Source organism: Sturnira hondurensis, unplaced genomic scaffold, assembly GCF_014824575.4.
Source record: "Sturnira hondurensis isolate 20B ecotype Veracruz unplaced genomic scaffold, ASM1482457v3 Scaffold0022908, whole genome shotgun sequence".
Classification (NCBI taxonomy): domain Eukaryota; kingdom Metazoa; phylum Chordata; class Mammalia; order Chiroptera; family Phyllostomidae; genus Sturnira; species Sturnira hondurensis.
The window spans coordinates 7,788,290-7,801,065 of NW_028095539.1; the positions used below are offsets into that span (position 1 = coordinate 7,788,290).

Genomic DNA, 12,776 nt, shown 5'->3' on the forward strand with positions numbered 1-12,776 from the left:
ACAGGTTGAGGGCTGACCAAACACTGGTAAATAGCCAGTCTGCACAGACGTATTTTTCTCCTAAGTCCATTCATCTCGTAGTTCCGGCTCCAGTCAGGTTCCCCGCCTTTCCTCAGCTCAGTCCATCAACACTTCAAATGCCCTCCGACCCGGGAGCTGGCTGGCTGCCCGGTCGACTGCCTCTGCTCCCTGCCTCGGGAGCTCCCTGTTCCGAGCCCAGAGGGATCCCAGGCCCTCCTCCTCTGACACAGGAACCCACTCTCCATCACCCTCCCCACAACCTTCCTTCGGCTCACGTCCTGCATTCTTAGGACATGAACGTCCTCATGTCACATTCTTTGCTAACCACTGAAATCAACCTAGTTCGTTAACTTAAAAAAAATCTTTCTATTTCCAGACCATGAACTGACGAGGCGGCTACCAGTGCCCCCTCCTGCCACTCGGAGCTGCGTCTTACAAGTCTGGCAGGGAGGGACGCCACTCACTCGTCTATCCGCATCGGCCACCAAGCTGTCCCAAGCATGACTTTTGACGGCTGGAATACACCTGTGAACAGCGGTCAGCAACCCTGTCCTTAGGGCTCAGACCAGCCAACTCCACCATGGCTCCTGAGGTGACCCCAGAGACACAGTCTTCGGTTTCTGAGACTGCACATGTCAGAGGGCTGGGGAGAGAGGCTGCATCTTCCCATCCTGGCTTCTCGTCTCACTGCGTTGTGGGGAAGCTACTGAGCGCTGGGCTGGGCTGAGGTTTCCTCTATGGTCTGAATCATACCCACACCGACAAACCCCACCCCCAGCCCCTTCCAGGGTCCTGTCACACCTCCCACCCACCCACAGGCCCCCCAAGGCCAGATGAGCGTGACAGGCCCGACAGGCCCAGGACAGCCAGATGCCAATTCAGGGCTTTTCACTCGAAGACCCTCCCTGGCACCCGGACTCTCCCTTTCTCTCAAGTTCAACTATGTATTTTAAAAACGATTTTGTCTCTAGACCACACTACCCAGCACTTTCGTACTTGAAGCAGCAGCAGAACTGTCACCAGCTCAACCCCCCAGCACTAGAGTCTAACACGAACACATCATGGGTGGGGTGGTGTTCCGGCCATTCTCTCAGCCTTGCACTTTCTGCCTCAAAGAGAAGAGTGTTTAGCAAACCAGAGCTGGGATTCCTGTCCCCGTGGCCCTCCCCGTGGACCTCCCCATGGCGCCGTTCACAGTGTCAACTTGCTCTCCCTCCCACTGCTGGGCTGGGGGCACCCTGCAGGGACACCTGGCATCACTGACAAGCACAAGGGTCACTCGTCACAGCCTAAGAACAGATGAAAGCTTTACCTGTTCTTCACCCCACACGCAGGGCCACCTGTTTTAAAGCCCTGTGGCAGGGCTGATAAAACCAGGCCGTGCTTGAGACCAAAGTGAAGTCACAACTACTACACTCACAGCTGTGTGCTGTCACCATCAGGTGTGAACATCACACCTGACTGGGTCGTGAGCACACTGCCCCCTGGCAGTGTGGGACTAGGGACTGGGAGGTGTGGCGCTCCTGGGCTGTCACAGGCCTGGGCCCACCAGCCTCTGGGTGTGCTTGGGGCTCCACACTCACCGTCCAGCTTCATGTGCCCCGGGCAATAGTAGTGCACCACGGCCAGGAGCGCGGCCCCATCACTGCCGTCTCGCATCAGGTCCTCCAGCAGCGGGAAGTAGGGTGGCTGCCTCGTGGACGGGTGCTCTCGGCGGTAGCGCACCTGTGGTTGACAAAAGGAAGACAGTCTCTACACATGAGGTACCTTCACTACCACCCAGGTCACAGGAGCCTGTTACACCAAGAGGTCACATAACGCCCGCTGGACAATGCTAAGCACAAGGCCATCGTGGGAGAATGCTCGGACTGCCTGGGCTACACACTTTACACCTCCACCTGGGGCACACGTGTCAAGGCCGGGCACTGCGCTCCTGGCTGCACCGGGTGACAGGAGCCCCTGTTCACGACGGCAGGGCCTCCTGCCCTTGAAGGCAGCAGCCACGGCCACTCTGCCCCACACTGCATGCCGCACACAGATGAGAGGCAAGTGTGAACACCTGGAAGCCTCTGCATCGCAGTTACTTTTCTCAGGATTAGCAGCGTTCACCTCATTAGGCCATTTTAAAAAATACAAAATGGCATTAGTACACAGTTTGAGGACTTTCCGAGACCAGGGGAGCTAAGCCTTCACATCCTAGGTCAACAGGGCAGCAATTGCGCGGCAGCAGACTGAGCACAGCCATGCAGGGTGCCATGCAGGACAGGTGCTTCGTGGGGTCCAGCCCTTGCCCTCAGGGGAGCGTGTGCCGAGTTGGGCTGCCCCAGCCCCCGTCACCCAGGGGCAGGTGAGGCGCACAGACTATGCCACCGAGGGGTGGGGCGCGGGCACCTCGCCCCACACGTCCTGCTGTCCAGTTTTCTGCATTAACATTCACCAAACAGCTTTACGACGTGACATGTCCCGCGGCCACACTCCCCAAAGGAGGGAAACACACCGCACAAACTGGAGGGAGAGACCAGCAGCCTGTCCTGACGCCTGGGAGTGTGAGGCTGCGCAGAGGCCGACCCAGAGAAGAGGTCTCTCACAGTCTGGAATTTCAAGTTGGTGTCTCGATAAGCGCACAGCGCAGAATCATCAAAATTGATACCGACTAGGAAAGCTCTGCGACATTCCTTTGAAACGACCGAGGCTTCATTCGCGTCACTAGGTCTGTTTCACCGCAGACTGTAACTTGTCTCTCGGGCCGCAACACAGGCTGTGACACAGGCAGGTCCCGGCTCCAGCATGCAGATGCTGGGGCATGCGCCAGGCCAGCTCCCACACGGACGGACAGACAGCACACAGGGTGACCGACTACAGCATGCGGTGAAGCAAATGGTTTCTTGACTGAAAATGGATGGGGCAAACTTAAAATCGGGGAAACGCCTGTGGAGCCAGCTGCCTTCCAGTCGGGTCTGCTAACCCTCTGGGCTGCAGGGTGGCCAGGGAGACCTCGGAACCTGCCCCCTGGACCAGACTTTCCCTCACATGTCCCCATGAGCCTGTCTGTGGATGCGTGGTCTGAAGGTCACAGTGAGCAACTGCTGAAAGAAGACTGGAAGGGTGCCGGCCGGCCCCTGATCACACTGTCCAGTCCCTCTCACTCTCATCGGAAACCCACTTCCCACAGCACCACTGAAGTTCTGGCTGGTTCCTCACTAAAGCACGTGCCTGTTTTAACACTTAGCTTTTTAGCTTTCAGATGTCAAACAACCAGAAGACGTGTGAATGTTCATTAAGGGTTCTCTTCTTGGTTATCACTACGCTCCAAAGACAGCGAAACCATCGGCCACCCAACAGCCCACAGCACGGCTCACAGGCCTGCCACCAGCGTGTCTCCAGGGGAACACCTGTGTGACACCACCTGAGGCTAAGCCGCCCAGATGCGGAACGGAAGGACGAGGCAGTGAACAGAATCTACAGAGGGAGGAGGGCTCCAGACCCCCCGCAAGTGCACACCTCTCCCTCCAGGCTGGGACCACAGAGCCCCCACACCCCCCCCACTTCCCGGTTATGGGAAGGTGCGCCTCTGTTCCTGGGACTCAGGAAACCCCTGCCTGGGAAGGGAGTGAGAGCCAGAGAAGGGCCTTCCACCCAGCAATCACCTGTGTCACCAGGCTGTCACACATGGAGACATGGCATGCCACCTTAGGGATGGTCCCTCAGAATGGGCAGAATGAAGGGTCACTCAGAATTTGTCTCACTGGTCCTGCTCGGCAAAGAGAACAGCCCTGTCCTCACACTCAGGCCCACTGCAGAGCAACCCTGTGCCCGTGAGCAGGAACATGAAACACCAGCTGGGACGCTGCCTCGGACGCGGGCAGAGCCGCACCGGGCGCCGTCTGGGAGGTGCATCCCAGAGCTCCGAGTGCCACTGGCTACGAAACGCAGCCATTCGGACCTGGCCAAGCCACCGCTCACACTACACCAAGGACAACCACGACACCAGGAAGACGATCAAACAAAAGAGACAGGCGCGGTGCGAGAGGCTGGGGATGGAAGCAGGCGACTGCACAGGATGGCGTCTGATGGCCGCGGTGCGCACGGAGTCCACTTACGGGCACCAGCTTCCAGTACCACTTGGAGGGAGACTTCTCGGGAAGCAGGGAGGAAGAAGGCAGGAGAGGAGTGTCAGCAGCCCAGGCCCATATGTGGATGGACATCAGACACACGTGGATGTAGTGTGGACACGAGGAAATCAGTGCCCACGCGCCAAAGTGGCAAGTCGCGGGCACCTCTACCACACTAGCCCCTGTGGGAGGTCAGGCGGCACAACGAAGGGACAGACGCCGGCTGCGCCTCAGGAGAGGTGCAGTATGCCATCTGTCTCGTCCGAGAGCAGGAGGAACGAGAGAAGGCACGCATGTGCTGCCCACGTATCTCCGCAGCCCGGAAGGGACGCCGGCAGACCGCAGACACGGCTGGGCCACATCACACACGCATTCCAGGGACGAGGATTCAGTCACACACGTGCTTGGCAAAGAAACCAATGGGGGGAAAGGACGGACAGAAACGACCGGAATGCATCAGCACGATCTGCACCACCTCATCAGATGTGCCATGTGGCCCCGCCCAAGCCCCACAAAGGGTTTTAGGCTACAGTGCCAGCCTCCCAGGCCCTCCCAGGCAGTGCACGGGTGTGCAAGATGCTGTTGGCAGTAGGCAACCTCCTCACTTGCGATTTGCAGAAGCCAACTTCCAGAACCCCCATACCTCCCAACACCCTGGGTTACATACAAGACGCCCTGACAGGGAGAGAGGGTGCAGGCTGCGTGCCCACTGCCACCAAGGTGCCCAGAGCCAGCCTGCCAGGGCGCAGGAGACCCATTCCTGTCTTGTGTGAAAAGAGAGGTGTTGCAAACAGGGAAGAGGGCACATGGCTCCTGGACTGTGCTCGCCTAGGGCGGTGCCAAGAAGTCCAACGGCCTTACCTTCTGATGGGCTGGGCTCTCCAGCAGCTGCTGTTTCAGCTTCGCTTCCTTCTCTGTTATCTCTCTCATTTTAAGATTCACCTAAGGGAGCAGAGAAACACACTGAAAAGGCAGTTTCTTTCCAACAAGGGTGTCTGCATCACAGCCCAGGGCCCCGCCCCCTTGTTCTGACCCGGACTCCAAGAGGCAGGGGCACCTAGATGGGGACGCACACGCAGAAGTCTGGGAGTCCACGTGGCCCACGACTGTTGCACAGCAGACACACCAGTCCCCGAGCACCACACACGGCTGCCACCTCACACCCACGGTGCGCACGCAGCACCGTCCTCAGTCACCATCAACAGAGGCCACTGGTGAGGAGGCTGCCAGAGAGCCTGATCCTGGCTCACACGCTCCTGACCCCACAAGAAGAACACTAAATAAACCCGAACCCTACGTTCACGGCACACTCCTTAAACAGTCAGTATGACTTGGCAGAAACTAAAGTACTTTCTCCTGGAGTCATGAAGTCAAAGATAAAATCACAGCTGCAGTGACAAACACTGCCGTGGAGGAAAGCACCCACTGATGCTGCTGGGCAGGCACAGGGTGGAAGCTGGGACCTGAGGAAGAGGCACAGACTGAGTCTGCTGTCTAATATTAAAGAATAGCACGGATGAGAAGGCAAAAAACTGTTTTTAAAAGAAAGAGACAGAGGAAAATCAATATAGATAAATATTAAAATAACTGACTTAGAAAAGATGGGTAGTCACAAACCAAGTATATAAAATGCTAACTGTACAATCGGTGGTGGGCACACGGCTATTCTCTGCATCACAACTTTGCCGTGTGTTTACAGTTCTCACAATGAAATGTGGAAAGGACTTCCTGCTCCGATCTGTGGGGACCCCGACACACGTAACTTTGGATGTGGCATCAGGAGGGGCAACAACACTGGTGAGATCCATGCGACTCAGTAGCCAGTGTGTGATGTCTCACAGTTGGGAGAGGAGAGAGGGCCAGGAAGGAGGCAAGAGAGAGAAGCAGAGCTCACTGACCTAGTGTTAGAGTATACAGAAGAACTCTTACAACAATAAAAAGATAAATAATTTAATTTTAAAACGGGCAAAAGAGCTGAATAGACATTTCTCAAAAAATCTACAAATGGCCAACAAGCACATGGAAAGAGGCTCCCTGTCCCTAATCACCAGGGGAACACAAATCTAAACCACCCTTAGACACCCTTTCACAAGCATCGCAACGGCTAGAATAAAAAAATGTAGGTGTGGCTCAGTGGACTGAGGGTCATTGGCCTGCAAACCAAAGGGTCACCAGTTGGATTCCCAGTCAGGGCACATGCCTGAGTTGCAGGTCAGGTCCCCAGTAGAGAGCACTCGAGAGGCGACAACACACTTGATGTTTCTCTCTCTCTCTCCTTCTCCCTCCCCCTAAAAATAAGTAAAATCTTAGTAAAAAAGAAAAAACAAAAAATCAGAAAATCAGTGCTAACATGGATGTGGAAAACTGAAAACCTCGGCGATGCTGGTGGGATGGGAAAAAGTACCACCACAGTGAGAAAGTCTGCCCGGATCACAGACAGGATCCACGCAGCCCAGCAATTCTATCCCGAGGTATCTACCCAAGACAAAGGAAAACACACCCAGACCAAATGTGCGCCTGAATGTTCACAGTGGCATTGCTCACAAGAGCCAAAAAGTGCACGCAACCGAAGCGTGCGTCAGTGGAGAGCGGGTGAACACACAGGGCAGAGCAGGAGTCGGCCGTGAAGAGGGTGCGGCACAACAGAGGCGACGATGCGGAGGAGGGCGGAAAGTGCTGCGCCGAGGGAGAGCAGTCAGACACCAAAGCCAGGATGTCATGTACACGACGTGTCCAGAACAGGCACCCACAGGGAGGGACAGAAGGCCCGTGGGGTGACCGGGCACGAGCGCTGGTGGTACACCTTCCTCTGGGACGTGATACAAATGTTTGGGATTACTGGTGACAGCCGTAAAGCCTGGTGAATATATTAAAATCCACTGAACTGTGCACTTAAAATAGTGAATTTTATAGCATGTGAATTACATATCAACTTTTTAAATTAATTGATAATGGCTTCAAATTCCACATTGCAATTAACCTTTGAGAAACGACCACTTATCAGATGTTGGTACAGAATCAAAAAAGGTGTGTGCAGCTCTCTGAAAAGGTGAAGGACACTCCTTCCCCCCCAACCCACCTGCCCGTCCACACGGAGCCAGCCCGGCTCCCCACCTCCATATGCAGCAGACCGCCTGCAGCGCGGGGGAGAGTGCCCGGCCGTCTTCCACGGAGCCAGAGATGTCGTAATTAATACAGCACCACTTCTTTTGTTTCGGAAGAGTTACTTTTCATAAAAAATACATTATTTATATTAAGATGAAGTGAGTTTACTTTTTTTAGTGAATTTTTAAATCTTCTTGTTTTTCATTTCTAATATGGTAAGTATTGATAGATTAACTTTTTTATTCTCTGAGATCCACAGTAATTTTTAAGAGTTTAAAGGATATCTAGAACCATCCCCCCACCACATATTTGGGAACTAGAATCTCCTGCACAACCTGTTGATGAAACAAGAATCTGCAACGAAATGCAACAGTTTAAGGAGAGGGACAGAAACCACAACACAAATGTTTCGGTGCAGCTACAGGGGGTTCACAGCTCTAACTGTTTATATCAGAAACAAAGAAAAGAACTTCCCACCTTAACAACCTAGAAAGGAGAGCAAATTAAATCCAAACCAAGTAGAAGAGAAAACAGTAAGACGAAGCCCTGGCCAGGCACCTCAGTTGCTCAGTTGGTTGGAGCCTTGTCCCAATGCGCCAAGGCTGTGCGCTCCATTCCGGGTCAGGGCGCACCCAAGAATGGACCAACCAGTGCATCAGTGAGTGGAACATCGCATCGGCGTCTCTCTCTCTCCCCACTTCCTCTTTCTAAAACCAATAAAAAAAATTAAAAAGAAAAAAGAGTCCTAAGACAAGAGAAATTGAACAGAAAACAGCAGAAGAAATGGATAAAAACCGAAGGCAGAGGCAAGCAGAGACCTCACTGTGAACCACACACGCCACGTGTTACAGGGTAAGGAAGCGTGGCCTCTGGGCTAGGAAACGCAACTTCAACAAAGCCGACAGATTCACTGAATGCCACAGGCTCCCAACTGACACAAAACTAAACAGAAAACCTAAGTATGTACTAAAGAAATTCAATCCGTAACAAAAACCTGTCCACGAAGAAAACTCCAGGCCATGCCTCCGCCAAAGATTTAAGGACAAAATAATACTAATCACACAAACTTCTTCAATAAATTGAGAAGGGAACACGTCCCAACTCACTCTGAGACTAGCACAACCCTGACACACAGGAGATGCACCCCAAGAACATCAGTGCAAACGCTCGATCTCTGAACACACGTACTTTTACAAATTCCGCAGCTCACCGAAACAAACAAGCTCATTAGGAACTGGGGAAAATATCCGAACAAACACCTAACAAAAGAATACAGACAAACGTCCTTGGTCATTAGGGAAACGCTAACTAAGCCACACGGCGATCCCTCCACCATCCACCCCGGCCCCCCTGGACTGCAGTGCAGACCAAATGGAACGCGCTGGCACAGGGGCCCTGGACAGTCTCCTCTCGTTAGAGGGAGGGTACAGAGGCGGGACTCCTTCAAAAAGTATTTTGGAAGGTTCTTGCGAAGTTAAATACGTACTCACTGTGTCACCGGCCATGCCGCTCTTGAGGGGTCACTTACAGTGGCGAGAACACACCTGCACAAAGACTGACCCCAACGGCCCTGCAGTTTCGTTCCTAACGATGGAGCTGGGGCACCCCATCCCCAACAGGGGAGGGACACACACACTGCAGTCTGTTCACACACTGACCCCAGCCCTGACTCCATTCCAGACACTGGCTCAGTGACAGAAGCCAGACACAAAAAAGGTGCAAACCAGAAGACTCCGCTTTCATCAAAGCCTAGAAGGGGCGGCTGCCTGGGCCAGGTGGGGCAGTGACTGGGAAGGAGCAGGATGGGGCTTTTTCGGGGGGGATGGAAATGTGACCTGGATTGTGAACATCAGACAAATTCCCCTGTTGGAGACTCAAGAAATGGACTCCATTTACGCAAGTAATCGCATGTCAGTGAAGCTGGGTTTGTTGTGTTTTCTTAAAGCCTAAAGCAACTGGGTATAAATACAAGTGAAAGGAGCCACAGCAAGAGGGCTCCGGCAAAACTCCAGGACTCCCAGGCCAGAGCGCAGGTCAGAGCACCGAGATGGGAATCTAGCAAGGGATGGGAACTCAGCAAGCCCCCAGTCCTGGAAGAGCAACCCCCACCACAGTGCCGGTGGGTCCTGGGGAGGAAGAGGCTGCTCAGAAGTGCCACCTGGGAAGGCACAGCCCAAGTCCTTCCAAAGTGGGCTGGAGCGTCCCTATTGAGCAGGACTCGGAGGACCCCACAGACCCCTCCAGGCACAGGTCCTCCGGGGCAGGTGGGTGACCCACAGGGGAGGGAGGGGTCCCCAAGTGGCACTGAAGGCAATACCCAGAGACAGGTGTACAGGAGGCATCAGCAGCAGACACTCACCTGGGGCGGGACAGCCCCGGAAGTGATGCCACACAGACTCACAGAGACCACCTGACAGGCCTATGATTCCAGAGTTGCTGCAGGGGCTGAGACCCCCGCCCAGGCCCCGAGTCACGCATGTAAAGGAGCAGCCCACACAGATACCCTCCCCAGTGAGAGCAGGTCAGGGTATGCGTGAGAGGGTGAATCCGTCCTCGGGGGCAGGCATGGGGCAGGAGTCTTGGAAACAGCACCTGTAACCCAGTTTCACGGAGAAGTCAGATCCTATTAGGCATTGCAGAACATGCTGGAGAGAAAACTCGCCACACACACGCCTCGCTGCAGGCATGCCAGAGCCGAGCCTCAGCCTCACTCAACAGGGTGCGACTTTCAGTGCAGAGAATACTCAGCAGAGGGAAACCTTTAGGTGGGAAAACACCTGGAATTTGGGAAAACCTTCCGGTGGGAAAACACGAGGCACCAGGAATCCACAGGGGGACCAGGGACGCAGCAGCAGGAAAGGCTGGCCAGTCTCATGGGGGAAGACTCTCCAATGCCAAGAAAGTGGGCATGTCCTCACTCCCGGGAGGAACCCGGAGAGCCAGGAGTGCAGGACACCACCCCAGTGCGCGGGAGCACACACACCTTACTTCACACCTAAGAGTCTGCGCTGGGTGTTAGATCTGACCAGAATGGTCCACGACCATGCAGCACGGTGGGGACCAGAGGGGCAGGTTACAGGAGCTAAGCCCGCACCTCCCCTAACAGCAAGTCAGAAGACAGTGCCCATTGAAGACGGACTGGTCAGAAAGAGGGCCATTCCCTAACGCCAGAGCCCTGCAGTAGGAAGACAGCATGGACGCCGCAGGACGAGGGGAAGGACATCTCCACACCAGCGAAGCACACAGGCGAACAGAGACAACCACCACCCAGGAAATCACTTATCAAAAGGCACCCCGGCAGGTGGCTCAGCTGGTTAGAGCGCTGTCCGGACGTGCCAGGGCTGGAGGCTGGACCTCTGTGAGGGCACACACAGGGAGTCACCCAGGGAACGGGTCAGCAAGTGCAATGAGTCGGCGTCCCCCCACCTTTCCTCTGCCTCTCTCTTCAATCAGTAAAGTAAAAAACAATTTAAGTACGGCAAGTGGATAATACCCTTGATAGATGAGAAACCTGATCAAATTGGGGGGAAAAAGTACATATCTTGCCCCAAAGAACTATGGCCAAAGACAACAAGCAATTTACCAAAAAAGAAAGGTAACTAGCCAAATACAGACACCTTTTCCACCGCTCCCCTGACCCGCCCCGCCTCCCCTCTGGCAACCGCTAGCATGCTCTCGGCACCTGCGGGTCTGTCTGTTCTATTCACTCATTGGCTGGCCAGGCTGGGGCCCCTGTGGAAACACACACCGGTCCTGACCACCATTCTTTCCCAAGTTCCACAGGCACTTCCCCCACACACGCAGTACTGTGTGAGCCCGGGGCCAGTGGGAGGGGCGATTACCTCTGAGGGATGACCTTACATTACAGCAGTGCCCACTTCCAGGTCCACCGCAGGGCCCAGCGGTCCCCTGGTCCCACTACGGGTCAACCTGTCCATCCACTTGAGCCCCCAAACCTGCATCCAGGTAAGAGACCGAGAATCATCTAAGCAGTTGCGCTGTGCCCTTGACATAGGCTTAAGCTGTCACAGAGAGGCAGCAAGCACACTTGGCCTGGTGGGGCCTGATTTTATCTCACCCCATATAGAGCCCTCACATTACAAAGAGTATGTGTGCAAACTGTATCATGAAATAATTTAAAACTTCTTGCAAACAACTTTACAAGAAGCTGCCCAATCTTCTGTTTCCTTTACAAAGAAGACTGAATAACCAAGACTCTGGTAAGAAAATCCTACAAATAATCACAAGCTACTAAAAATAACTATTCTTTACACATTATATAAAAGATTACACTGTAAGCTTCTAAGTATCAAAGGAATAAAGCGTTTCAGAAGACGTTTTCCTCTTGGTCAGAACGCTGTCTAAAATGCAGGACCCCTTTCATGAAAATGGGTGCTTAAGAAAAAAAGGCATGTATCCATCTGGACCACAAACACATCGGCATTTTCGACCAAGGGCACACAGCGCTCCGTGCACCCACACCCCCGCCAGGCTCAGGAGGAGCGCTGGTCTGTCCACCTTCGTCCTGACTACGGTGGGCACTTCTGGACGAGGCACATCAGCTCCGCTGGCCCTGCTCAGGCCTGGGCCTCAGCATGACACACGAGGACCGGCCACACGGTGCACTCACCTTGTTGACCCAGAACACCATGGCGTCCTCAAGGTCGTACGGAAGCTCTTTCGAGGCACTGAACGTTGAGAAGCGTTTGACGCTGGCCACCACCTTCTCGATGCTGATCATCTCCACGGTGTAGGCCATCATGAGGGCATCCACCATCGCCATGTGGGCACTCTGCAAGCAAAGGCAGCAGCTGGAGCCACCTCCTGCCTCCCCCCAGGTTCGAGAGACCCTGCTCAGACCCAGAACCCTGCCCCAAGCGTTCCCTCTCTTCTCCATAGGAGCAGACAGCACGGCCTCATCTGCACACGTTACCCTCTTCAGGGCCGGCCAGCTCAGTGCCCTGCAGGGTCGGGGGGGCTCTGTCCTCCTGTGTCATCTCCCTGACAACCCCGGGGGGCTGGAGGGTCCTTACTTCAGCGCTGTGGGTACAGGCACAGAGGGCAGAGAGACGTGTCCAATCACACGACCACCCTGGGCGCCACCTTACTGGTTTTCCCCCCAGAACCTGAGCAACACCCTCCTGACCCACAACACGGCAGTCACAAAGTCCAAGAGTAAAGAACAAAACAAAACAAAAACTGCAGGCCCTAAAATGCAAGGGAATGGCCAAAATGAAAACAATGCAGGAGGCACCAAATAGGCTTAGACCATGAATGGTCTGCAAAAGTCACATCAGTGGTATGGCTTTCAGAGACAGGTGGGGAGGAGAAGCTTTGGGGAGAAAAAGGCAATTATTTATTTTGGCACAAAAACACTTACGAGATACACAGGAAACAGAAGAGCAGAACGGGCTCAACGATCACACATCCCAACGTCCGCCTAAAGTTCTGCCTCTAAGGGAATGAGCATCAGTGGTGCTCAGCACGCTCCCCAGGAGACAGCCAAGGGCAGGCTGCTCGCCCTCACTTCCCAGAACA

General features: G+C 54.3%; 1 protein-coding gene across 1 annotated transcript in view; it reads right to left on the reverse strand.

Moving 5' to 3' along the window:
* Positions 1-12,776, reverse strand: part of CAMSAP1 (calmodulin regulated spectrin associated protein 1) — a 52,453-nt gene that overhangs the window by 19,457 nt on the left and 20,220 nt on the right. The window contains exons 3-5 of the mRNA XM_037036382.1: positions 11,869-12,030; positions 4,995-5,075; positions 1,605-1,746 (exon numbers count right to left, since the gene is read on the reverse strand). Coding sequence (XP_036892277.1) covers positions 1,605-1,746; positions 4,995-5,075; positions 11,869-12,030 — 385 coding nt within the window. The remainder of the gene's footprint in view (positions 1-1,604; positions 1,747-4,994; positions 5,076-11,868; positions 12,031-12,776) is intronic.